The 26,860-nt window shown below is 38.1% G+C and overlaps 1 protein-coding gene and 1 long non-coding RNA gene across 3 annotated transcripts; both read left to right on the forward strand.

Moving 5' to 3' along the window:
• The first annotated feature begins 157 nt into the window (after positions 1–157).
• Positions 158–26,377, forward strand: SH3GLB1 (SH3 domain containing GRB2 like, endophilin B1). Of its 2 annotated transcripts, none has more exons than XM_072867817.1 (9): positions 158–331; positions 4,927–5,068; positions 7,733–7,861; positions 9,603–9,736; positions 10,127–10,219; positions 18,299–18,388; positions 18,926–19,026; positions 24,696–24,927; positions 25,903–26,377. In XM_072867817.1, exons 1-9 carry the CDS (start codon positions 260–262, stop codon positions 26,008–26,010), a joined length of 1,101 nt encoding a protein of 366 aa, XP_072723918.1. In that variant the 5' UTR covers positions 158–259; the 3' UTR covers positions 26,011–26,377. The 2 variants fall into 2 exon arrangements, with proteins under 2 accessions (XP_072723918.1, XP_072723919.1); XM_072867818.1 differs by lacking the exon at positions 158–331 and adding an exon at positions 758–887.
• On the forward strand, positions 10,355–13,919 carry LOC140654496 (uncharacterized). Its single transcript, XR_012043426.1, has 3 exons — positions 10,355–10,393; positions 12,322–12,360; positions 13,123–13,919. It is a non-coding gene; the product is annotated as an uncharacterized lncRNA (long non-coding RNA).
• Positions 26,378–26,860: the final 483 nt, after the last annotated feature.

The raw sequence follows: 26,860 nt of genomic DNA on the forward strand, positions 1-26,860 counted from the left end.
CCGCCCACAGCGGCGGGACGCACCGCCCCCTCACGGCGGCGCGAGGCGGGGCGGGGCGGGGCCGGGGCTGGGGAGGGCGTCGCTGCCGCTTCACCGGCCGATCCGGGCTCTGCGGATGACGCCACGGCCGCGGCCAATCCGCTGCGGCGCCGGGCTGGGCCTGGCACCGCCCCCCGGCGGCTCCCCACAGGGACGGGCCGGAGCGGCTGCCGCCGCCGCGGGTGTCCGGGCTGAGTCAGTGCCCCGTCCCCCGCCGAAGATGAACATCATGGACTTCAATGTGAAGAAGCTGGCGGCCGACGCGGGCACCTTCCTGAGCCGTGCCGTGCAGGTACGCCCCGGTCGCTCGCCTGCCTCTGTGGCGGCCTTGCCGCGACTGGACTTCGCCGCCGCGGCCCCAGCTGGGGGAGGTGGGCGAGGCCGCGGTCTGCTGCGCGGGGCCGCCGCTGGGCCTGGCGCGGGGTGTTGGCTGGGGAGCTCGGCTCCTCCCCGGGCCGGGGGAGCGGCGGCCGGGAGGGGCCGGGCTGGCGGCTGGGCCCGCCGCGGGCTTCCAGCTCTGAGGGAGCGCCAGGCCGGGCCGCGCTGGCGAGGGGTGAGCCCAGAGCTCTGGCCTGGCCGGGCAGCGATGTGCTACTGTGAGGTGCCTCCTTCTCAAGCCGGCTCCTTCCCCCGCGGGTCCGCTGCTAGCCTAGGGCTTGGCAGCACCCGGGGATTTCGTCCAGGCTGGTTGCGAAACAGCTGGCCTCGAGGGTGGCGGGGGGAGGCTGAGGCAGCCCAACGTCAGGAGAGGCAAAGAGGGGAGAAGGCGCCTGCCCTGGGGGGGACGAGTTGAGCAGGCATCAGCTGCGGGGAGATACGGTCGGAATTTATCTGTGAAAAGGACAAAGGTGTGTCTCGCCTGACGTAAGGTTGTGTTTTTACTGACTGCGAAAAATGTATCCCGCTGCCTGTTCGGTAAAATTCGAGCTCTGATGTGACACGTGAAAGCGTCTGTCTAGGCTTTTTGGTTTTGTTGGAGCTTTATTATCATTTTTAAGCTTGTTTGACAGCCCATTGTTTCTGAATCGGTCTTCCCCTTTCTTCACGCTAAGGGCACTATAATTGGCTTTTGTTCCTTAGCTGTTGTCTCGAGCGGTAATCCCCTTTCTTTATATAATCAAACCTGAACAGATTTCCTGTCGGGAGGTGGACATCCAAGCAGTGCATAGTAATCCACTTTGGTTTCTCATGAGTTCTCGCTGGGTCACGGTCAGGTTTGGAACGTGATTGAAGTTGTTATCTGGTCTGATGTATTGCCCTAAATCTCAATATGCAAGCAGAACCAATGATCAGCAGCACAGCAGAGCTCTGAAAGTGCAAACTCGTCAGAAAACATTGTTGTTCAAATTTAACTGAACTTGAAGCAGTCGTTGTGGCTTCTCTTTGTGATGGTGGTCTTTCCATCCTTCTCCCCCCACCCCCCGGCTTCTTCCAGGTCTACGTGTTTCCCAGACCATCTCTTCCTTTCCAGCCTCCACCCTTTTCCCTTTTCTTGCTGGACAAGGAAAAAAAGGGAGATGCAGTTCACCCTTCATTGCAAGATCCTGTGACAGGACCTTGTGATTTCGTCTCTTTTATCTTGACTTTTTACATGTAAATCAGCTTATTGCACTAAATCTAATGTAGGTTTCTGCAGTGTGTCATGGTTTAAAGGTGGTGTGAACTGTGGTTTACTCCAGTATGCTCTGTCTGTGTTGTTGCTTTACATCTGAATAGCTACATTAGTTATCTGCTTAATCTAAACTAAAATTTAGTGGAAATGTGGAAGTAATAATTTTGCTCTACCAGCTGCCACTTTCCCCTAAAATGAGAAGTTTAATGAAGCCATTGAGGGGGAGGAGCAAATCCCTAACATGTTTTTATAATCTGAGTAACTCGTGTTCTATGTGCTACTGTTGCTTCCCCTGTTTTTTCTTAAGTTACTATGTAAGGCCTACAGATAATATTAAGGGGTAATAATTTTGTGGATTTTCAAAAATATCATCTGGGTGTAGATTTTGCATCCTCCAGTAAAAATTACAGTTCTGTATATTGAGTTAAAATCTTACGTTCAGGCATTGTTGGATGATGTGGTATGACCCGACACTTAATTGCTTTCGCAATTAGAAACAAAAAACCCCACCAAACCCTGTGAAACAGTTCAGCAGCATAAAATGGAAAACCGCTTAAAATTTCCATTTCAGCTCTACTTCAGCTGTTTTACAAGATGGTGAACGTCTTGTTAGTGTTTCACAGGCTTATTGGACTTCTCTGTTACAAGGGGTTTGGGGCTGGTTTACCCAAAACCACCTGATATTCATGTTCCAGGAAACCTGTTCCTTCTGTGGATGAGATTATACTGTGTTCAGACTGCCATATTCTAGTTAGTAATCTACAGAAAAATCAAACCTACTGGCCATCGTCACCCAAGGCCTACCCTTCCTTCTGGCAGGCAGAAAATGCTTTGAAGGAGTCGTTCTCAGTCACTCTTGCGGTAGTTGCAATTTGTGAAATAAGGTAGCAAATGGTTATAGTTAGTGGTATTTGAGGAGAAATAAATAATGCCATAGAGTGTAGTAGCAGGAATCCGAGTCCTTCCTTTTGCCAGGTTCTGTAATCGACAAGCTGCCTGCGTAGCGGTCGGGAATGAGCAGGGCTTTTACTCTTTGGTAGTAAAACACTTTTATTGTTCATGACTTCTACCTGAAGTTAGAGGTTTATCTTAATGTAATTTCTCCTTCTAGTAATTTTGCAGTGTACACTTGAAATGTCAATTGGGCTGTGATAACTCAGTTGTATACAAAACAGTACAATTTCATTCTGTGTGAGCTGGTCACATCCAGGCAACTTGTGTGTGTATTTTGAATTTAATAAAGATAGATGGGTGGATTAGACGGCTTACTGATATGATTTGTTCCAGCAAGTGCTTATATTAAGTATCTCTGTATGACATGTTTTAAGCTTTACTAAAAAGGAAAACAAAACTTTTGGAGCTCTAATCAAAGTAGAAAATCATTAGTAACTGCCTATCGGGAACATTTTTTCTAAGCAGAAGAAAAATTCTTGATTGATAGTACCACCTTCCTTGTTTTCTTTTTATGCTTAAGAGACAGAGTAATGTTTGAAAAAGGATGTAAACCAGAAAGACTAGTTCAAATTTAGGTTTCAGGGTAACAGAGATGGAAAATCAGAGTGGCAGCATTGTTGTGTTGCATTGATGCTGGAAGCCATACTTCTGTCAAACTACTATTGACCATGCTGCTCAGTATTGCTAAAATTAAGTTTTTCCTTTAGGTGTATATGTGAAATCTAACATTGAGATCTTCACTAAGCAGTCTTCACAGTGCTGAGAAGATTTATGGAAATATTAATAGGAAAGCCCATTTTATATGCAAATACTAATTACAGAGAAGAGTAAAAAATAATTTCAAAAGCATTAATATTGTATTATGATGAATCTGTACAAAGTTTTTGAGAACTTACAGTACCTGACATCTTTTTAAAGGGCCTTTTAAACAGCAGTAGTAATACATCCATAAATAAATTTCATTCTTCCCTATACTGCAACTGAACTTTCTCACGAAGGCAGTTTACTTTTATGGGGAACTGCAAATGCCACAGCATTTGTCTAGACTTTAGATGTGCTATCAAAGTGGGTTTTTTTCTACATGTGATGGAAATTAAAATACACTTGGACAATTCAATTTACTTGTATTGTATTCTTGTTTCTTACTGCAAGTTTAAATATCCCAGCAAATAACTTGTTAAGAATGAAGTTTGACAGTCAAAAATGCTCCCAGTCCTATTATGTTCTTAATTGGTAAGCTTGTTAGGGATTTAATCATAAGCCAGGTTCTTCTGAAAATGCCTGACTTTGAACAGGCTGTCAAGTGATGAGATCATCATTGTCATGAGGAACTACTGCTCTGAAGAGAGGCAGGCAAAACCCTCAGTTCCGGTTTTGCTTGGTTCCCTGATGTGAAACGCGTGGCTTCCCTCTCTCCCAGAGAACTGGGATTGAAGTACAAACTGCTTGTGGATTAGTAAGAGTTGGCATGAAGTTAATATTGAGTGAAATGAATTGTCTGCTGGATTTATTTAGCTAAATGGAGTTACATTGTATTTCATTGTCCCTGAAAACACAGCTTGGAAGAGAACAACAGAGGTCATCTTACTGTTTCTGTAAGGCATAACAGGATCAGTTATATGTAAACAGTTCATCAAACATTGATTTGTCCTATTCTAAAAAAAGCAAAACACCCCCCACCCCCAAAGATAACACAGCTTCCCAGGGAAGTCTATTTTAGCTTTTAATCCTTGTCTTTAAAAGTTTTCTCTAGTGTTTAATTCTGATTTAAATCTTCATGCTGAAGTTTAAACTTACTACTTTTTGTCCTGTTTGCTGTGGACAGGACAACACTTTTTTAAACACATTAAAGGTAGCTGCAATGAGAGTCTGTTGTGTCTTCAAGTTTTACTGTGGGAGAAGGGACAAACTTAATTACAAAATATAGACGATTGAAGTAATCTTTTAATTGCCTTCGTTACCTCTAGGCTCTCTTTTCTTTTGGCTCATGTCTCAAGGAGCACTATGCAAAATTGGACAAAATGCTTCAACTGAGAACTCTCAGTACCAAGCAGAGCAGAGGATTTCTTCATAATGTTGTAAATTACCTTCCTCATCTTGGTCTGATTAACACCCTCCCACCTCTTTTTTTCCTGATAGTAAGGGTGTGTTGTTGAACTTAACAACTTTCAAATTTATCCTTAGATTTTTATTGATGACTGTTATCTTTGAAAACATGTTCTACAACTAATATGAGTGAATAGTTACTGTCTTAAACTTGTCCTGGGAAATGATTTCTGTGAACTAACTGAGTGTTTTCAACCTGTCTGACTAACTCATAGTTCACGGAAGAAAAGCTTGGTCAAGCAGAGAAGACTGAACTGGATGCTCACCTGGAGAACCTTCTCAGCAAAGCAGAATGCACTAAATTGTGGACAGAAAAAATAATGAAACAAACAGAAGTATTACTGCAGCCAAATCCAAGTAAGGAGCCCTTCAAGTTTTTGTTTGCAACTCTTGAATTAATAGATTTGCCAATGTAAATGTTTACTGCAATAGGTATTGCATAAGTTATGACTAAATATAGCAGTTTTAAAATTTGAAGGCTGGAGTTGGGGAAAGCACATTTTGAAGAGCTACTCAGAATCAGAGACACTGCACCAATTGCTGGTACTTCTTTAACACTTCAAATGGGAAAAGCTGTAGACAGAGCTCTTTAAACTATAGCATTGGTTCCATACTCTGGTCATTCTCAGGCTGACTGGTTTTTGAGTTGTTTCCTGTTTAACTGAATTTCCCACTCTAATTCCAGAAATCTTAGGTAGCTGTAGGAACTCTGAAGTTCTTCATGAGGTAGATGCAGTGGCTCAAGAAATTTCATTACTATTTCATTACTTTAAACTGTCCGCACGATACAATTCAGCTTCAAGCAGGCAAGATGAACTGAAATGCCTGTCTGTAATGATTCCTTTACTAAGGAATGATTTTCTCCAGATGCTGAGTCTTTTTAATTTGCCAGCGTTTTATACACCATACTTAGGCAATACAATACGTTTTCAAATATGCTTTCATCACTGGAGAATCTCTTGCTGTAACAGTAAGAGAAAAAACATAGGTAGAAGAAATGTATTTTTCTGGTGTGTTAATTTTATTTGTTTCTGAAATTGCTGCTATGAGTAGTAATGGGGATATCAGTTTCAGACTCACATCCTACAGTTACCTGTGCCATTTGTGGCAGTTGTACTAGAGTTGGCAGCTATAGGAATTTGCTTACTGTCTAGATCTAGATTTAAAGTCAAGACCTGGTCGCTAGCCACTGGGTGAACTACTATTACAAAAAAAAAAAAATCTAAACCTCCTTTAGGTTTGCTCAAATGATAAAATTATAATACTGCTAATACCTGTGCACTGAAAACATAAATATTCTCCTTGTAGTGACATACTAAGTTAGGACTTATTAATACAGGTAAATCATACACTGATATCACTTCTCTAATGCCAAATAGATAAATTCTTTATAATGCTGATCTTTGAAGTATTATTTTGGTAGTCTGTTGCATCCTTTAGTTGTAAAAACAGTATTTAAAAAATAAACATAAAACCCAAAACAACTAATCCTGTGGGAAGGATGCCATACAAAATTAGAGAATATTCCAGCTCAAATTTCTGCTTTTGTCTAGGCCAGAGGAAGTAGTCATCTTGTTCATTTAATTCAGTATTCACAATATGTATTGACTTTTTCAGAAACTTGTAATTGTAGAATATTGAATCACTAACTGTAGGCTGGTAGAACTGTGTGAGGAAGATTCAGTAGAGGGATAATATATGGTAGAATCTCAGTTATGCTGACCAGTCAATTTTCTGATGGCTAAAAATACTCAGCGTTAAGCAGTGGTCTTCATCTGTGAATGTAACTTCAGCTGTTTGGCAGCCTACTTGGGAGGACTATCGCATGCTGTAGAGAGTTTCTTTTGGTTGTTAATGGAGTGACCCTGTCTGGGAGAGGAAAAATGACTTTCAATCGCACTTTTATCTGTACCTTTAGGTCAGACCCATATAATAGCCCAATAATTTTAGATTACTTTTCAGTTCTTTTGTCAATTAGTAAAAAATAATTATTATGAATAAAGAAAAACCAATGAATTTGGATCATTTTTGGTTCACCCTTGCTTCCAGGGAATGCACTGGTACCCATGTTTGTCTGTGTCAGGTTAATTTTTGTGACCTTCATGAGAGAGTAGTTATTTAATCCAGTGCTGGTGAAAGTTGTCTAATTAACAGTATTATTTTTGGTTGCATCAAAGTGGCAAGTTTGTTCATTGGAGATCTTCTTTGTGGTTGTCTGTACTATTGCAGGCTGAAATTAGTTCATCCTGACTGCATAAATGAAGTGAGCTAATTATGAAGACAAAACAATTGGTCAGAGAAATCAGGTGTTGTATCTAAGGAGGTTACTATTGTAATTAACAGTGTCCCTGTTTATGTCTGTGAGGCTTTTTCACCTAAGCAGCATACTGTAGCTTAATATTATGATAGATAGATATTAATGATTATACAGTCAGGACAAGGTTTTTTTGATAATGTTGTTGCTAAGGAAAGATGGGAATATGAAATGAAACACTTTCTAATATCTTTAGTGGTTTGTTTCAGAGCATGTCAAAGAAGCAGGGGGAGTGGGAAAGAGAGGATATATTTTCTGAGGCTACCAAACTTTCAGAATATCTTAATAGGGAACCTACAGTAATTGTTGAACTTAATTCCTACACTGCTAATTCTAGTGAACAATTTTCACAATTTTTTCCTGGAGTGGGGGCAGGGGGGAAAGACTGTTTTGTTTTGTTAAGGAGAAGTGTTCTATTATGCTCTTACAGTGAAGACTTCTGGACAAAACTTTGAAAAACTGTATAAATATGCTGATAGGAGGGAGAAGAAAATCACAGGTGGCTCTAAGAAACATTTGAACTTAGCATGAAAAACATGGAATACAGCTTCCAAGAACAGTATCTTCAGCTTAACATTGTTCGCTTAATGTTGAGTTTAATGTCCAGATTTTGAAATTCTTTTTTCTTTTCTTTTCTTTTTTTTTGGTTTCTATTTCTAACTTGTGTTTTGAATGACAGTAATTATTTCAAATAAACATTTTTTTAGATGCCAGAATAGAAGAATTTGTCTATGAGAAGCTGGACCGCAAAGCACCAAGTCGCATGAATAATCCAGAGTTACTAGGCCAGTATATGATTGATGCTGGGAATGAATTTGGCCCAGGAACAGCCTATGGTAAGTAGAAGCAAAAAAACGTCTTGTGTTGCAGAAATGAAGGGGGCAAAAATGCACAGATCTAGTTTTTCTTAATAATGTAAAATGGTATTTCTTGTCTTCCTCTAGATAAAACAGTTCAATGACTTTTGTATCAGTTTGAAATGACTTGCTCTGTATAACTTTGAGCATTAGGAGATCAATGGTGAGGTTTCTATCCAAATCTAGAAATAGAACCTGCTGTTGGAATGATAACCGTCTTTGTGGATGGCTAATTTTCTTACCAGAACAAATAACTCTGGAATTTAGTTTCCTTGTTAAAGGAACACATTTGCACACCTGACAACATTTAGGCATTTTATTTGTGGTATAGATTGAAAATGTTATCTGAAGTAAATTTCCTTAGTAAGAAGCCTCTCTAACTTCACAGTATTCTTGCTTTTCTTAATATTTCACTGAAGATGAGACTGTAGAACATAATCTAAATTTTCTTCCTTCTCCAGCAAATTTATATACCTATGACAGGAGGGTTGGGGAGTGTTAACATCTAATGTTTTTACACTGGCATTAATTATAAAGTCTAATTCTAGTGTTCTCTACAACTCTTAAAGTTGCTGATAGCAGATTTAGCTGTTAATTTAACTTAACCAACTGAAATGCATAGGTGTCTATATATATAATACAGTCTCCAATTGAAGTCTGATAGTTAGCTCTCTTTAGTTGCTTTCTTGAAAATTGCAGTGGCAAGGAAAACTTTTGTTCTGTGAAGAATGAGTTCTTTATATCTGGAAATAATGGGGTTCCCTTTCAAAAGAAGGAAAGTGCACTTCTATAAAACATGTACTTTTTTTTAAGACTTATGGATACAAAATCAATAATGGCAGGCTTTATTCCTCTTACTTCCGCATGGTTTTATGCTGTCATCTATGGCCTTCCTTCTGATCATCAGCCTCAGGTCTTGCTTTTTAACAGCAAATACAGTTGTACTTACAGGCACACTGTCCCTTAACTTGCAGAATTTTTAGAATTCAGGCAAGTAACATAAACTATTAGCATAAAGATAGATACACTGTTAACTTTAATGTGGTGTCACAGTATTTTCATTCTCTGAAAACTTAGTGGCTTTTCTAACTCAGCGGTGTCAGTCTGTTGAAACATAATCATAACAGCTGTATTCTTGATACACTAACCTCAGTTTCGATACCTAACTCGCAACCAAATTTCAAAGTATTGTTCAGTTAATGTACAAATGGGTACTTAAAAGTTGGAGTTGATGGGGGCAGGGAAAAGCACATTATTTTCCAGTAGTTAAATGAGCTTTTTCCTTGCTACCAACTACTCCTGACTTAAACAGAAATGTGGTATAAAGGAGAGGAGGTTCTTGGATTAAAATAAGTAGGTATGCTATCCAGTTGTAAAATAGGTGTTCACAATGGAGTTGCCATAGTTAGTGCCACTTCTACAATGCTGTATCTATTCTCATTGAAATCTTGCCTTGACCTGTGATTGTTACTAATAAAAATGGTTTGGTTTGGTATGTGGGTGGGTTTGTTTGGGGTGGTTGGGTTTTTTTGGTGTGCGTGTGGTTTTTTGTTTGGTTTTTTTTTTTGCTTTTTGTAGCTGATTCCAATTTCTTTTGAAAGCCCTTGTGATGGCATTGGATTATCTTTCAAACTGCTGGCCTAAACTTTCCTGCCTGTAGAAACTTGTTTTGTTAACCACCTGCCTGAATCGCTATGAAACTTTTTTTTTTCCTTTGCAGGAAATGCGCTCATTAAATGTGGAGAAACACAAAAGCGAATTGGGACAGCAGACAGAGAACTAATTCAAACTTCTGCTATAAACTTTCTCACTCCCCTAAGAAACTTTATTGAAGGAGACTACAAAACTATTACTGTAAGTCAAATTGTGCATTCTTCAGCATTTCACAATAATTGTAACTGTAGACCTTCAAAATGAAGTAGTAGATAATTGTGCATTACTACTTTCCTCAAACTAATGTAGAAAAAGTCAGGTAGAATTTGTGCCTTTGGTGTCTTTTCCTTCCTTTTGCCCAGGTAAAATCAAAATAATTCTGAAAACTTGCTTTTTGTAACTAATGTTCTATTAAAAGTATGTATCTTGAGTATAAAACGTGTGAGAATAATTAGGATCTAATTCTGCCTCTCTGTTCAACTGAAGAACCTTTTTGTATGTGATACTTCATTAAAAAAATTTCCAAGTAGACAGGCTTTTGCTTTTGAGTATATGTACCTATTCTCACGAACTAACCTAACTCGCTTTCAGAAAGAACGTAAACTATTACAGAATAAAAGACTAGATTTGGATGCAGCAAAAACCAGACTGAAGAAGGCAAAAGTTGCGGAAGCTCGAGCTGCAGTAAGTAGAATTTTTTTTTGTCCATAACTTTCAAGCTTATTGATATATATTTATAAACTTGACTGCTTGGTTATGTTTCCAGTCCTAGCTTCTTGCCCTCACTATTTTTCTAGATACGTTGTAAGAAATGCCTCAGTGGAACACAAGGAAATGGAAGCAATTGCTGATCAAGGTGTTAGTCTTCTATTTTTAGATATTCCATCAAGTTGAACTTACTTGAACCAAGTAAATATTCTCCCCTTGTACTATACTAGATGAGCCTATACTGCCGAAATGGCTTGCTACAATCTGCCAAGATTGTAAATACAAATCATTCAGAGGTCAACTTTTGGCATTTGAATCTCTACCAGTGTTGAAGCATGTGTATAATTACTTCCAATTGATGAACCTATCTAGACTTAACTCCTCTATATCAAAAATATTTGTAGTTTACTCTTTCTATATAGTTTACTACTTCACACCACCAAACAGGGTGAGAATCTCAAACTCACATTTCTTAACCATTCTTATTCCTTCAAGAAATGCTTGTTCAAGGAGATGAAAATTACTGTAAGCTAAAAAGCTTTTGCTTTTTAAACTCTTCAAATGCCTTGAAATGGAGGAATAGATAATTGCATGTATGCAATTTCAGACGGGTATACTTACAGTATTTTCACAGCTATCTTTTGACCGCATTCCTAAAAGCGCAGCAGTTAATGATGGATAGTGAAGTGATTTTTCCCATAAGGCTTAATGCAGTAGGGGTCATGCACACAGATGCTGAAGGAATATAGACAGTTTAAATCACAGGGACCATGTACATGATGAAGAGGCAGAAGTGAGACTGTCAGATTTTGCTGGCTTTTCCGAATGGATAGCTGTCCTGAAAGATCTTTGAAACATTGTTTGTGAAACTGAGCTTCATAGATGAAGCACCTTGCATCTTTGCGATGGTGATCCTTCTAAAAAACCAACATAATCTCGACCTGACAGTTCTGCTTCTGTGTTTCAATCCTCCGTGTCATGCACACTGTCCCTGTGTATTTAAATTGTCTTTATTTCTTAAGTCCATGCATGCATTTCCCCTTATATTATGTAAATTTTATGCAAAAAAGTTACTTCTCTATTTGTCAAGCTTTCTTAAATTGTAAGACTAACAGTGGGGAGCAGAGCAGGATTTTAGTCAGCTAGTAGTGAAAGTTGGAAGTAATGGATAGTAAACTATTCCTTTGCTTGGATTTTTTCAGAGTTAAGTTTCCAAAAAAAAAAAAAAGTATTTTGGTTATTAACTTCCTTGTGGTGTGGTAGCAGGTATATACCTTACTTTCTAAAGCAATAGAAAGACCATAAGGAAATTGTTCCCCTTGAGCTTAGTGTTAAAAGAAAGGCTCTATACTTGAGTTTTAGTTCCATCAACAGTGTAATCATCCAGAGCTTGGTGCTTGGACAAAATTATTGCCAGTTGCTGCTGCTACTACTTGACCAGTCTTAAATATTCATATAGCAAGTAATTCAGTTTTATTCACAAATAATTTAGTGTTGGTAGATCATGAAACTCTAGGCCTCTTACTTCACTACCTTGCCAATACTTCAATTTTAATTACATTTTAACAGCAGTGTGCATGTTTAAGAAGTATTGGATTGTAGAATTCCTAGAGAAGCGAAAAAATTGCATCTCTACTTTATCCTCTGCAATACAGAAATGAGGACTAACCTGGATATAGGTGTGATGCAAATGGTTCATCTTCTGCTGGCTCTCTTATGAAGGAGGATATCTGACAAACAGTGCTGAACTGATAGCTTAGCAAAGTGTATTGAGTTATGATGCAACCTTTTGTGTTTCGCTACTTTCTTTGACAGGATAAAGTGATAAATTGCACCTACATTTGATTATTTTTCCCTGTTATAAAAATATTTAATATTTGATTAAATTCTCCCATGCTTACTGTACAACTGAAGTAGCTTAGATCAGTATTTAAAATGGAAATCTAAACAGTTTTATTTACCTATATTCAGTTCAGTCTTGCTTACCTTAAGCTTGCAGTGCTTTGTGCCAGTAATCTGTTCACCTGCTATATTCACAGTGTTGTAACTTGCTTTTGTCTTTTATCTATGCACTTAAGCAACTAAACACCTCTCAACCTGAAGAGAATAACATTATGGTAAATGTCTCTTACGTGCTCAACTTGCTGCATGTAAAATGGCTACAGGTTTGTTGGCCTCCTGTGTTCATTCATTTTCCTATCAAATGTTTCCTCTTGCTATCCAGCTCATTTGGTCTTGTTTCAGATGTTTTCCATTCCAAACTGGATTGGTATAGTGTACTAAATACACTTATGTCAGTACAGCATTAGATGATGTTTTTATCAGAGTATTTCTGATAATCTGAAGTATACAGTATTATATTCTAATTTCTGTGAGTTTATGAATGTAAACCTGGGATGCAAAGGAGTTGATTTTTTTTATCACTTCTGAAATTAATTTCACCCATTGGAGGGAAAGCAAGTATTTCGTTTTCCTATTTTTTAAAAATGAGTAGGGGTGAATTATGTGAAACAGCCAGGAATATAGAAATTATTCCCTTCAAGCAGTACTTTACAAATAACTGAAACTGAATAATGTCACATAAATTAGTGGCTTAACTTAGAGTACAGTATATCCTAAACTTGTTGCAAAGACTCATTAATGCAGCTTTTTTTAGCACCATAATTGTGAAAGTGGAAAAGGAAGGGGTTAATTAATTATGTACAACATAGACTGTGCTGTTCAGCCTGCCTGGTTTGGGTTGTGGATCTGCACAGCATAGTGGGTCTCATATCAGTTAGTGTTCCAGATTTCTCAGTTATGATCAGATAAAAGAGCAAGTAAACTTGTTTGTTACAACTTGCTTTTGCAACCTTTATGCACATTTCTTCCTACCAAAGTCCTGATCGTGTCGTCGTCTTACAACTGCGGAAAATGAAGGTTAAAGGAGAACTGCATTGCAAGAGGGAATTGGAACAGCAAGCTGAAGTAATTAACTTCTAGAGTAAATTCCTTGCAGTTCTATGATTTTGCTGTACTACTTCATGCTACTTTAATACTCAGTTTGATATACCTCTGTAGTATTTTTAATTAAATTTAGGTTTCAATAAAAATGCTTGTGAAATAGGAAACAGGTAATGGAATTAGCAAGAGAAATCATTCATTTGTCTGTTTCAGTTGTTACTTAACATGTTAAGTGTGTTACTTAACACACTTCGGGTGTTAAAATGAGAATAGCTTTCCATAGTTTTACAGTATTTTAACATATTAAGGTAACTTAAATTCCTCCATAAGGTAATGTAGTTTGTCTGATTCATGTCATTTTCTAAGTAATTATGTCTTATGTTGTAATAGCTTGTTTTAAATAGATTTGTGTAACATATAAGTTCTAGAAGTCATACACTCTTCAGTATCTAATTTATTTCACAGATGTAGTGCTATCCATACTCATTGTAGTTTCATGATGGGCTTTGGGCAACTAACTTACAGCACTCCTCAAATCCCTGTGAAGTTCTGAGGACAGGAAAGTAGTTAAAAGCCAAAGTATGGTTGCATCCTGTATTAAAGTACCACCACTGTCTAAGTTTGTATGTTTTTATTTTTTCCTCCCCCGACTCTTAATGCTGACTAGATATGGGCTGAGGAAGTGACAAAAGTAAGTAAACAATTTAGAAACTGCAGAATTCTGAAACCATAACTTGTGCTGGTCTAATGTAATAAAGGATATTGCATGTTGTTGATTTCAGTCTAATGCTGGCAGCCTGATGGATCACATCAGAATACACTGGTTCCCTCTAGGGCCTTTCAAACTCCAGTGGCGAAACAATTCCTGGGGCTTGTTTTATAGTAAGCTGTTTCTGGCTAACTGTCACTTAGTACCATATGATTCTCATGTGGCAAGATACAATAGAAAAAGAACTACAGGACTTGTCTCTCAAAATTTGCTGGTATGATGCATCCTGTTAAAAATGACCTCTTAAGAATGAGCTTATTTGAAAATTTTCAGAAAGGTTAGGGTCGACTAATCTAAACTGTCCTGAAAAACACTGATCTTCAACTTTTACTCAGAACATGGAACAGTAACTGAAATGCATGCAAGAAACTCAGAGAAAACTCTGTTTTGGAGGGGATTTTTTTTGTTCCTTGCCTTTCTCGCCAGTGTCACTAGAGAATGCTACGCTTATCTTAAGCAACTGAAGTTAGGAGGTAGGCACATCTGAAAACTGCACCTGGGCTGAAGGCTAGTTCATAAATATAGCATTAGCCTTGGGGTGGGGTCTGCAGCCTTGTCTTGTCATGCCATCCCTTGCACAGGGACAAACTCAGTGGAGCTAATGGAGTGTTAGATGACAGCTGCTCCAGTGCCATGAGAAGGGCTGTTCTCAGGCTCACTGGCTCTGAAAAAGCCATATTGGGAACAGGCTGTGAGAACCTGTGCTAACAGTTAGGAAGAAATTTCTTAGGGGATTTCTGTGGAGGAGGGGAAATAAAAATTAAGGGTAGCAATAGAAGGTAAGGATAGCTGGAGGGCAGGGCTTTGGCATATGGCTTTTAAAGGGGGACTAGACAGGCAGCTGTGGGAGGTGTAGGGAGTTGCTACTAGAAGCTGGGATACAGAGCTTTGGGTGAAATCTTTGGGGGTTGTGAGAAAATAAATGAAGGCTTTTTCTATTCCAACTTTCTGTGAGTTATGGTGCAAACGGGAGTATACGTATAGAGTGTAAGGTGAGAGTTTAGGGGGAAGAAGTTTAGAGATAGAACTGTAAAAGGAGGGTTAGGTCAACTTTGATCCCAAAGTTTGAGAATTATTTTACTATTTAAGTAAAATTTTGGAAGCAGCAAACCTGTCTGCTGGAGTACTTGGTACTGTTTTGGAAAAAAGATGGCAGGGGAGCAGTATTGCTGTAATGAAAACTAATCTTGAAGTTATAAGACAATGATAAATTTCATTAGGAGTCTTATGAGGTGTCTGGTGTAGTCAATGGAAAGAGCAGAGGCTTTTTGCTCTTGCTTTTTTACTATTTGCTCTTCAGAGACAATGACAAGCAACTTTAAGGATAGTGAAATCTAACAGATTGTGTCTTGGAGAGAAAAATAAATAATACAAAGTGGTTAACCATAGCATAAAGGAGATTAAAAACTTTAAATCTTTTAATAAATTATTTAATCCAAGGTTCCCTTTTTTATTAAACATATAAAAAGCAGAGACTATTGAGAAGAAACTACAACACACATGTTCTGCCAAAGGAACAGTAATCCCTTCAGGTTTCTAAAGGCAATCTGTCCTGTGTTTGAAAGCTGGAGGAAAAGATTCATAGATGTTTTCAATTTAAATCTAAGAAGCTTCCCAACAAGGATTTTAGACTGTCCAGTAATCTCTAGGTCAGTTACAGGTTTTTTTTAAGTTAGAACAGAAGATCTGCGTGGTGTCAATGACAAACTCTTCAGTTTAACTTCTCCAATTCCACATTTCAGAGGGGGATTTTAAATACCATGCTATAAAACACATGGGGTAGGTACCAATGTTACACACTTTATAAACAGATAAATTTCATTAGGAGTCTTCTGAGGTGTCTGGTGTAGTCAATGGAAAGAGCAGAGGCTTTTAGCATGTGTTCAGCATATTGAGGTTAGACTGGTTTTGAGCATCAAGAGGAGCTCCTGTCTTTATTTGACTACAAAGGAGACACAGCTATATTGGGTAGCATAAATATATCCATTATCACTGTTTTACTAATAGTGTGTCTAATAAAACAACATTAGGAACGTGATTTTATTTCCTATGCTCTTATGTGTGTTATCCCTTAGCTACAGGATTGCACAGTATTTCTGAGAAGTCGTATAATCTTATGTGAAATTGGGGGAGATTATGAACTTCTGAATATTCATATTCAGAAACTGGGTTCATATTCTGAACTTGGGGAGCAAGAACCATTTTGAGGGATCTTCATGGGAGATACGCAGTGAGGCCTTCTAATTGTTCTAAAAACAAAATATGACTGTTGCTGAGGGTCACTGGAAAGTTTAGGCTTGTATTTTGAACTCTTCATTCTGTTCAGAAACGAAGGTGATCAGGCCATAAGCTTCCCAGATTGAAAGTCAGCTGTTTTCCATGTTTACCACAAGGTGTAGAATAGATACGCTGTCCTGCTACTGTTCACCTAGTAGTACTGAAAATAGGGATGGGCAAATGAAGACATCATCACAGAGTTCAGTTTATGTAAATCTGTACAAAACTAGTACATAGGGCTTTTGTAAAGCAATGTATTTGAAGTCACTGTACTGACTAAGTTAATACATGTTACCACATTAATTGCTTTGCCGTTTTGTACGGGAAGTAGCTGATTTGCTAAAATATTGTTGAGACAAACAGAATTATTCTGATGGATATTTCCCCATCTTATAAGTTCCTATTCTCACGTATTTACTTACCTGGCAGGAAGAAAGAAACATATTACCTTCAGAGGAGCAAGAAACTAGACTATTTATCTCCAGATAAATGGTTTACCTATAATTTTGCTGAGGTTTTTTTTTAAAGGAAATGAAGATGTTGCTAATACAGAAGAGAATGCTTTTCTTCCCCTCTTGGTTATCAGATTTTCTTTTCCCCCGTTTGTTCTTATGTTTCTCTCAGGGACTGCCAGATGGATTTCACTGATATTAATACAGATTTAATAGGAAAATTCCAAGCAAAGATTCTTGCCTCAACAAACTTTGAAAACCTAATTAGTTTGTAATTTGATACATACACTGCTATCTCAGTTTTAAGTAAGAAACACACAGTACTCTATAGCTGCTTCCTACTGTTTAATTAATGTGTAAGCCTTCCCAGCTGCAGTGACTTCACATGAAAAACATTCATTGGGTAACTGCATCATTATTCTGTGCTCATTTCTGAGATTAAGATCCTTCCATACGACTTTTCATATTGATTAACATTAGTGGTATGCAAGAGCATAATGTTTGCAAACACATAAAACCCTTTTGAAACCAATGTTTTATCAAGTATCACCTCATTAAGTTTCCTGAAAATATATTTCCTTACTCTGTTTTGTTGAGAACAGTAACTGCTGTATCTTGGACTTAATGCAGATTTTTGCCTTTGGATTTGTTTTTAGAAACAAGGTACTAAATGCATATAAGCATTGAGGCAAGGTAATCCAGATTCCAGGCTGAGGACATTCTGTCTTGGAACAGTAAATCTTAGATATTACAACACATGCATTTATGTATTTGTGTGTTTTGAGTAGTGTCCTTTTTTTCCCCAAAAGGATACTCTAAATTAATTTCGGCTTGTGCTAGATGAGAGTCCTTTAAAATTGCTATAATGTTGTTAACTTATTTTAAAATTGCTGATAAAGATATGTAACAAGGAATAAATTTGAATTGGAATTATTTAAATATGAAACTTAAATACAATCATTTTAATAGAAATTTTACTCTAATTGAAGTTAGAACATTTGCTACAGTTTGGATTTATTATTTATAAAGACACCTCAATTACAAACTCTGGAAATAGTTGTAAGTAGCTTGGTGGCCAATATGAGACATTAATTTATGAAAAATCCTGTTAAAACTTACCGTCAAAGATTTATGTACAGCTGATTGCCATGCAGTTACTTGACAAAAATAGTGTGAGGTTTACCCTAAATTATTTGGTCAGAGCCCTATTAACTTGGAAGTATGGAAAAAAATTACATTGTCCTTGGCTGCCATTGCTATGCTGGCAGAACCCCTGGCGCAGACAGTGTTATGCCAATGAACGCATGGTTTGTTATTGGGAGAGGTGGGGTAATACGCTGGCAGAAAAATGCCTTCCTTTTGTGAGCATTGAGTCTATGTGGTAGGTGTCTGATGATAAAGCTGTTGTGTATAGAGGGCCTCAACGTTTCTGAACCCTAAATGCAATTACTCTTTTTGCCTAGTAAAGATCTGCAAAGAAAAAGCACATTTCAAACACCTAAGCTTGTGATTAATGCATTTGTATAAGTACATCTGAATAAAATGGAACTGTTGCAGTTGGCAGGTGTAACAGAGTGCATTGTACAAATACCTAATGTGCATCCTTACTTTTAGTCTGAACAGGAAGTACGAATTACTCAGAGTGAATTTGACCGTCAAGCAGAGATTACCAGACTTCTGCTGGAAGGAATCAGCAGCACACATGTGAGTACCCAGATGAGGTGGAGGGCGAAAGTCAAAATCAGGCCACTTTCTAAAAATAACTACAGTAAGCTACTTGGGAACTTTGGGCTACAAGTTTTCACTTTAACGCCTTAAAGCATCAAACAACTGTGTGTTCTTTATTTTTCAAATTCTAGTTTAGTATCCACTGAATTTAACTTTAGTTTCCCATTAACCTTGAGAATGCAGGAACTTTCATTTTCATCCTTTAAATTCAACTTCCCATTCATAAGGTCAACTGAATGTTGAAACCACAAAAATGTGCTAAAATATTTATTCTGTTGTGGAAACAATATAGGTAAATGGCATGATGCTTGTACAGCACCTCTTTTTTGTGCTCAAATATGTTAATTTTTGTGATATTTTCTCCCAGTTACCTGGTAAATCCAGCACTATGCCTATATGGCATAAATCCCTATGTGCCAGTATTGGCATTAGCACCTGATTAGGAGACCAGTCTTTCTAATGCAGCATAGTACTTTTACAGACTAAAAACTTGAATTCTTTGCTGTATTATAGGCACATCATCTTCGCTGTCTGAATGATTTTGTTGAAGCTCAGATGACCTATTATGCACAATGTTACCAATACATGTTGGATCTCCAGAAACAACTTGGAAGGTAGTAACACTAAAAACTTCAGAAAAAGAACAGTTTTTTCTAAGTGCTTATGAATAGTAGGAAAACTTACACTGATGTAACAGTGGTGAACACACAGGCATGCTGGACTGAAAGGAAATATATCTGTTCCCAGGTAATTAATATGTAATTACCCCAGTGCAACTACCTCCCTAAGCCTACACACAGCACTAATGCCTTTTGAGGGTTGATTTACTGAGATTTTGTGTATTTTGTAATTGAGCCTGTGGTAACCTAATTTAATGGCACAAAAAAGAATTTCTAGAGATTTACTTGTAATCATTCAGTTGTCTTATGCTTCATGCTACAAAAGTGCTATATGCAATGCGGGAAGAGTTTTTGTACTGCCCGTAAATTCCTGGTACCTCTTAATTTGCTACAGGGCACTACCTGATTTTCAATGAAACTGCATTCTCCACTGTTAAGTGAGTTGCCAGCATAGATATTGTATCTAGGGAGAAATGTACTTCATAATATCTATAATCAGTAATCCAAAGCACTCACAGTGGAATGAGCAAGTTTGTCTAGTTTTACTGTTTCGTGGGTTTAGCATTTTTAAAGTAAGAGAAGAAACTGTCTGATGTTAGTTTGTGCTCATAATCCTTTTTTTGTGATTGGTGGCGATGTAAAGAGATCTACCTGCTTACTTTTCATAGGGTTTCCCTATTCTAATTCTTCTTCACAAATCAGCCTTTCTTAGGGTTATACCAGACCATGTTATTGAGGTGAGCATATGCACCGAAGGATTATCTGTACTTAGAAGTTTACTGTAGTGTCTATTCTAAATAACTGTCTCTATAAAGTATCTCTGTTTGTTTTTCATGAAGAGGAAGTAAAAACAAAAGTGTTCTTGAGTCTTGTCCTTTTCCTGACTTGCAACTTCCTGTGGCGTTTGATTTCCTTTCCTCTGTTTGAATGGGCAGTTTAAAGACTTTTTTTAAAAGTCTTTAAAACTGTTATTTTAAAAAAAGCTACATCTTTAAAGTTACATTCCATTGAAAGAAGTATTCAACTATAAAATCTGGTAGCACATAAATGCAAGTTGTAGAATTGAAAGCTTGAAAATAAACATTTACTGGATTAAGAACAAGTGCCTCTTAAATTAGAAATTAAGTGAAGTATATTTATACAACTATTTTGAGAGGATGTTTTTAAAATCTGTATTCTTATCCTAGTATATTTACCAAACAGAAAGCTTTAAGCATAATACCCTTAACCTAAGGAAGAACATATGCCTCTCTAAAATCTTTTGCTTTAGGATGTATAGCATGTCCAGAACAGCTGTCTTTGTTTAAAATTTATGTAAACTGCTACCAGGTATAAAAAAGTATATTTGAAGAAAATACTGCCTTTAGGAAAACAGATGTATCTTTATGTGGCTATGATCTGATTAGTATTTTTGATAAAATTACTATGACAGCTAGAAGACCAAAAGCATGGAAGCTTTGCAAAATCCTAAATGCCTCAAACAGCCAAATGAAGTTTCTCTACCTATGTGGATTAAAACAGTAATGGTATTAAATCTTGGGCATGTCTTTCCTTCCTTGTGCAAGGAAGTCCCACTGAACTATAATGGACAGCACTGGGACAGGGTCTCAAGTTGCGATCCTTGTTTTGGAAAAGTTCCTCACTTTATAGGCATATGGTGCATAGCACTTGCATTAAATAAACAGATAAGCAGGGTATGTGTGGTGTTCTTCCTATGTTATGGTAGGCAGATACAGTACTAAATAAATAGCTTAGGCAGCTCAGCTAGATTTTCGTTGTATTTGCAGTGCTCTGTTGGTTAACAAGGGTTATATAGTGCTGAGTATATAACAAGGGTTATATACATGCTCTTTTCACACATCTAAGAATGACATTGTGCCATATTCTCATATGAAGGCGAAGATCTGTGAGGTACTTGTTTTTGTTCTGAGATCGTTGGTGAACCAAAGGTGTTCAACCTCTAAGTGGGATAGTGGGATAGTTTGTTGCTTGAAACAGAAACCTGTTTCTCAGACAGATGCATATTATATGTTTTACCTGGGTCAGAATCTGGGGCATAAACCCTAACCTGGTTCACATTGAGACTATTCAAGTTGCAAAGCTGAGCACTGATTTTCCTGAGGTACTCTCCAGAGTCAGCTGTAGGGAAGGTGGGGAGAAAACTTGTGCTCAGTTCTCTTTATGTAAATAGACATGGTTTTATGGATGTTTCTTTTCAAGGCAGCATCACCTGCTTATCCCTCTATTGCCTCCCCCTCCTGTGGGGCTGCTTAAAGAATCAAATCTCCCAGGTTAAAAGCAATCTCTCTTCTTATTTTTAGTTCCCAAGAATGAACTAAACAAATCTATTTCAAATATCCTGGTACTCTGGCTGCTGATAACTGCTTTTGCTTCAAATTTTCTCAGCTTCCCTGACAGCCAAGCCTAAGATTTGGCATAATTATTTTTTCAAACTACCCATTACTAGTCCCCTACTCTACAAGCTGTGAAACTCCTGCTACTCAAGTGTTCAAAAAAATCCCAGACAACCTCTGTATAGCTGAAGCTTTCAGTAACGTGCCTACATATGGCTTTGCAAAAAGAGTGAGACTTAATGCTTTACTGATTGACAGAGTGGTTATAAAGCTTTGGCTTTCTTTTCCACTAGCTGTACAAACCAGTGACCCTTTGAACTGAGCAGAATGATTTACAAGTAATTACTGTGTTAACAGAGAACAGATTTAGCAGTATACTAAACAGTAATTTAGCAATATTGAGAAACAGCTGATTGTCATTTAAAATTAAATCCCTCTGCCAACTAATCAAGTGATAAACATCATGAGGCACAGCTGAGTTATCCCTAGAAAAGTGTGGGGTCTAGCTCTTCCTCCCTTTGTTCTGCTCATTTGATTTGCTCAGGGAATGTGGTGAACTGGTTTGAAAAAATAATCTGGCAAATTAAAAGAAAAGGGTTTTTTTGGTGGAGTTGCAGTCTTTTCTTGGTCAGTTCAACCAGCTCTTTATGATCCAGTGAGGTCAAGGTAAGCCAGAGGGGGAAGTGGGACTTCCTCCTTTTGACAGTAGTAAACTGCTAACTAAACTCACAAAAGTCTCCTGAAAGTCTACCCACTTTTTAATATGCAATTCAGTCTAACTGTAAAGGGGCTAGTTCTGTCCTTCACAATATACTCCTGCTGTTTTCCTTTGGTCAGATATAACATATAACTGCAAGGTGAATGTGTTTAACAAGCTGTTTTGATGGAAAGTTAGCAATCGTCTTGATGATTTTTGTTAGATCAGATTGCTGAATCAACTCAAAAGCAACAGATTGCTAGATCTGACACAAATGACAGGGAACAATGCAATAAAGGGGTAGAGGAGTGGGTCCACCTTGTTTGGTGGCAGTGTAAATTTACCAGATGAAGCATAGCGTGAAACCATAAGCTTGTGTGCAGTACCACTGCAGCTGATACAGATTCGAGCTGCCCTAATTCCACCTATATTCATGGCCACACAATCCAAAAATTAGTCGCTATATCGATAGATTCAGTTTTCATCTGCATCAGCTCCCTAAACTAGCTCCTCTTATGATTATGTGAGCACCAATAATGCTGCAGACATGGGTGTGGGAATATACTGTCTTGATTTATATGGTTAAAGTTGCTGCTGAACTGCATCTTCAAGAAGAACTTAACTGCGGAGCATGGGTGGGAAGGGATGAGATGAGACTATTTTCTGACAGGTTCATACACACAATATGAATAGATCTTCATTATGTCAAAAGAGTAAGCAAAAAAAAGGGGGGGGGAGGGTAATACGTCCACATTCCGGATATTAATGAAAAAGCATCTGTGTAGAAGGACTGATGAGGAAAGTTATGTGTGGGAATTGACTGACTAGTTGATGTGTAGACTGGTCAAAAGAATGGAAGGAAATGCAGCTGCAGTTCCACATCATCCTGACTCAGTCTAACTCCTACTTGCTGACCCTTTTTCACTGCATCAGCTCTGCCACTTTTCAAAACCTTCATTGACCTGCTTTGAAGGTAGAATCAGATGAGTGTTGGAACAAAGGAAGGCAGCAAAGATGGCAAGGAATGACTACATCAACTGCTAAATAAATAAGTTTAGTCTGCCATGGAACTGCATCCCAGGATGTAGGGCAGAGTAACATGAGACAGTGACCCAATCTCACAGCTCATCATTGCCCCCCATGCTGTCCCATTCCTCCTGCCCCAAAATCTCTTGCTGCTTTGCTCTCCTCTCTGCTCCTTCCAGTTTTCAGCCATGTTATTCTGTCCTTTCCCTCTGTCTGCTCTGGCTCTCATCACAGTTTTTTATGCTTCAGCTCATTAACTTAGTAGAAGATTACACACTTTTTTTCTACCCCTTTTTTATTTTCAGGCAGGTTAATGAGTTGAATTGACTTCATGGAAGGGTCTGGCAAACACTACAGCTGGCACAGAACAAGCAGCAGCCTCACCTAGAAAGGAGGGGCTTAAGTTGATATAAGTTTATCTTTAATATAACAAATATTTTTGTTTTACAGCATGCAGTTAGCTGAATCAACAAACTGATTTAGATTACAAAAATAGTTGTGGGGTCTTTTTCTTCTTTCAGAGGGAGGCTATGTTTTTAACCTGCATTATATTTCCATGATCTGGTTCACCAGCACAATCTTTTGTGTAGCCACATAATTGAGGAATGAGCAGGAGGAGGTGAAGGCTACTTTTACTGGCAGAGCTGTTGTCATGGTTTAACCCCAGCCAGCAACTAAGCACCACACAGCTGCTCACTCACTCCCCCCTGGTGGGATGAGGGAGAGAATTGGAAGAGTAAAAATGTGAAAACTCATGGGTTGAGATAAAGGCAGTTTAATAGGTAAAGCAAAAGCCACGCACACAAGCAAAGCAAAACAAGGAATTAATTCACTCACTGCTTCCCACGGGCAGGCAGGTGTTCAGCCGTCTCCAGGAAAGCAGGGCTCCATCACGCCTAAGGGTTACTTGGGAAGACAAACGCCATCACTCCAAATGTCCCCCCCTTCCTTCTTCTTCCCCAGCTTTCTATGCTGAGCATGATGTCCTATGGTATGGAACAACCCTTTGGTCAGTTGGGCTCAGCTGTCCCAGCTGTGTCCCCTCCCAACTTCTTGTGCCCCCCCAGCCTGCTCGCTGGTGGGGTGGGGTGAGAAGCAGAAAGGCCTTGACTCTGTGTAAGCGCTGCTCAGCAGGAACGAAAACATCCCTGTGTTATCAACACTGTTTCCAGCACAAATGCAAACCATAGCCCCATACTAGCTACTATGTAGAAAATTAACTCCATCCCAGCCAAAATGAGCACAGCTGTCAAAAGAAATGTTTATTAAAATACAGTCTGAATTAAGTCTGACCAACAATGCTTTCCTGGTTTTGCTTTTTTTTTTTTTTTGAGGCAATTACCAAGTTTTTTTAAGGTGGCAGTATTTCTTTTCAAGTATATTGGTTTGATTTATACTACAAGTAAGGAACAAGTATCTTTGTTTAGGTTTATACAAGTCTCGGTGCTATTCTGTTACTACTGTCTGCTGGTGTTTATTCTGTAGCTGATGAAAGCAAGAATGCTAATTTAGGCATGGAAGCTTGTGTAACTCCCCGTGTAGAAAAGATTCACTCAGAAGTCTTTTCATTTTGTTTTCTCCCACAGCTTCCCATCTACTTTCCTCTCTAACAATAATCAGTCTTCCTCAACTCCTGTGCAGAGTGTTTCTGCTCCCTCAGTCTTGGCCTCAGCCTCTGCTTCATTGCCTTCAGTAAGCAATTCAATAGTTACTTCAGGCGTAAGTGAACTGAAGTCATCAAGTGGCAACAGGAAAGCTAGAGTTCTCTATGATTATGATGCTGCAAACAGCAGTGAATTATCACTACTTGCAGATGAGGTAAGAGTTTTCTATGTACCTTAATCATTTAAAAGTAAAATCGGAATGCTTGCGACTAGCCAGTTAAGATGTGCTACATGAAGAAGTCTGTGTAGTTGACTTTTTTTAATTAAACTTCAGTAATACTCTTAGAGCCGTAATACTCTATAGTGAGACTTAACATTTGTTATATCAGCTTAGCTTGCAAGAACATTTGCTAGACAATCAAGATGCAATTCTGCTGTCTTCTTTTTACCACACCTTTAGCACTGTTATCAGTACAATTAGTCTTTCAAACATTAAATATTGCAATTTGGGAAGAATATGAAAATACAACCACTTCTTGTTTTGATGGTGGTTGTGCTGTGTTTATTCCTGTTCCAATTCAGTTGCAGTCTTAAGTCAGACAGCCTATACAAAGCAGGTGGAGATACACAATGAAGCAGGGTGCTGGAACAGAGTTCCACCTAGTAACGTGACTGTAGCTTAATCCTGAAGAAGAACATCCACAGAAAAGTTTTCAGACTTCTTGGTTTTTTAAATGTGCATTACTTAAATATTTCTATTTGACTTTTTTCTTATTTAGACAGTGACTTAGAAGCTGCGGCCTAAGGTTTTCTGTTAAGATGTAGCACATCAACACCATCTGTCTCTGTCATGCACTTGAAGATCCAACGAACCTTCTTTTAGATTTCCTGTTAAAGTTGATGGTGATATACAAGATTTATAGATAAAAAATAATAGAAAAGAAACAGTAATGAATAGAATTTCATCAGAAAAAAAAAAGAAACTTTAAAATATGCTACAATACCTGCTTCTTTTCCATGGACCAGTGAAATAATTTTTATGAGCACTAGATAATGTTCCATGGATATTTATGCTAAATGCTCTATTTAACTTGGTTAATCTCAATTCTAAGACCTGGGAAATCACATGAAGGTAGACCTGTAATTTTTTTTCAGGCAAGGTTATAATAATGTGTTTCTCTTTTTTTAGGTGATAACAGTGTACAGTATCCCTGGGATGGATTCAGACTGGCTGATGGGTGAAAGGGGAAATCAGAAAGGCAAAGTGCCTATTACTTATTTAGAACTGCTAAACTAAATGGTTGGCCTGAGTAAAGACTGTCAATTATGGCGACACCGTATTTATATACAAGTAAGGTTATGTAAGCAGGTTTAAGTGTCTTCCATGTTATTGTCTGGAGGGACAAATACCAGCCATTACAAACTGGCTTTTCTGCCAGCACAGTTGCATGGTAAATACTCTGTTCAAACTTAATGTGTTTAAAGCTTTTACTTCATGTGCCAAGAACATGTTTCCTACAGATTTGTTTCTACTGAAGTTTTCACTAATACAAGCTTCTACTTTTGAGTAATCTAGATTGAAAGCAGGAGGTACTGTTTTCTACTGAAATTTTTCATTAATGGCAAAGCTTTTCTTCACATAAAATAAACTTATTGTGAACTGATGCAGGTGTAATGCACTTATTTTAATAACCAAAATCAAACATGAAACATAAACCTTAAAGAAGTCCATATAGTTCTATTACCAACACTTGTGGAGTACAAATGTGCTGAGGCATATATGGCTATCTGCTGAGTAACTTGTGCATTTAATCACCTTTGAAAAATGAAGATGGTTGTTTTCTCTCTGTTGAAAACTTAAGGCAAATTGGTAGTATGTTGAGATTTTAAACTGCACATAGGTGGATTGACACAAGCTAGTGACATATGTTTTGACTTGTTTTCAATCTTGCCTTGGATTTTTTTCCCTTTAATTGCTTTCCAGAAAAGAGGCTAATTCAGTTTGATTAGTAATTATTAAGATTCTTTCAACTGCAAATCAGCCTTTATGTTAAATTAGGCACTGCATTTTGCTAACCACATATGCACTGTCTCCCTACATTGAAGTAGTTCTATGGATGAGCATACATTTGTTCAGATTATAGGTT

This window comes from Ciconia boyciana, chromosome 7, assembly GCF_034638445.1.
Source record: "Ciconia boyciana chromosome 7, ASM3463844v1, whole genome shotgun sequence".
NCBI lineage: Eukaryota > Metazoa > Chordata > Aves > Ciconiiformes > Ciconiidae > Ciconia > Ciconia boyciana.

Coding starts and splice junctions, on each gene's coding strand:
- SH3GLB1 (XM_072867817.1), top strand. CDS start 260: ATGAACATCATGGACTTCAATGTGAAGAAGCTGGCGGCCGACGCGGGC. Junction 332..4,926: donor TCCTGAGCCGTGCCGTGCAG/GTACGCCCCGGT, acceptor ACTAACTCATAG/TTCACGGAAGAAAAGCTTGG. Junction 7,862..9,602: donor TGGCCCAGGAACAGCCTATG/GTAAGTAGAAGC, acceptor TTTCCTTTGCAG/GAAATGCGCTCATTAAATGT.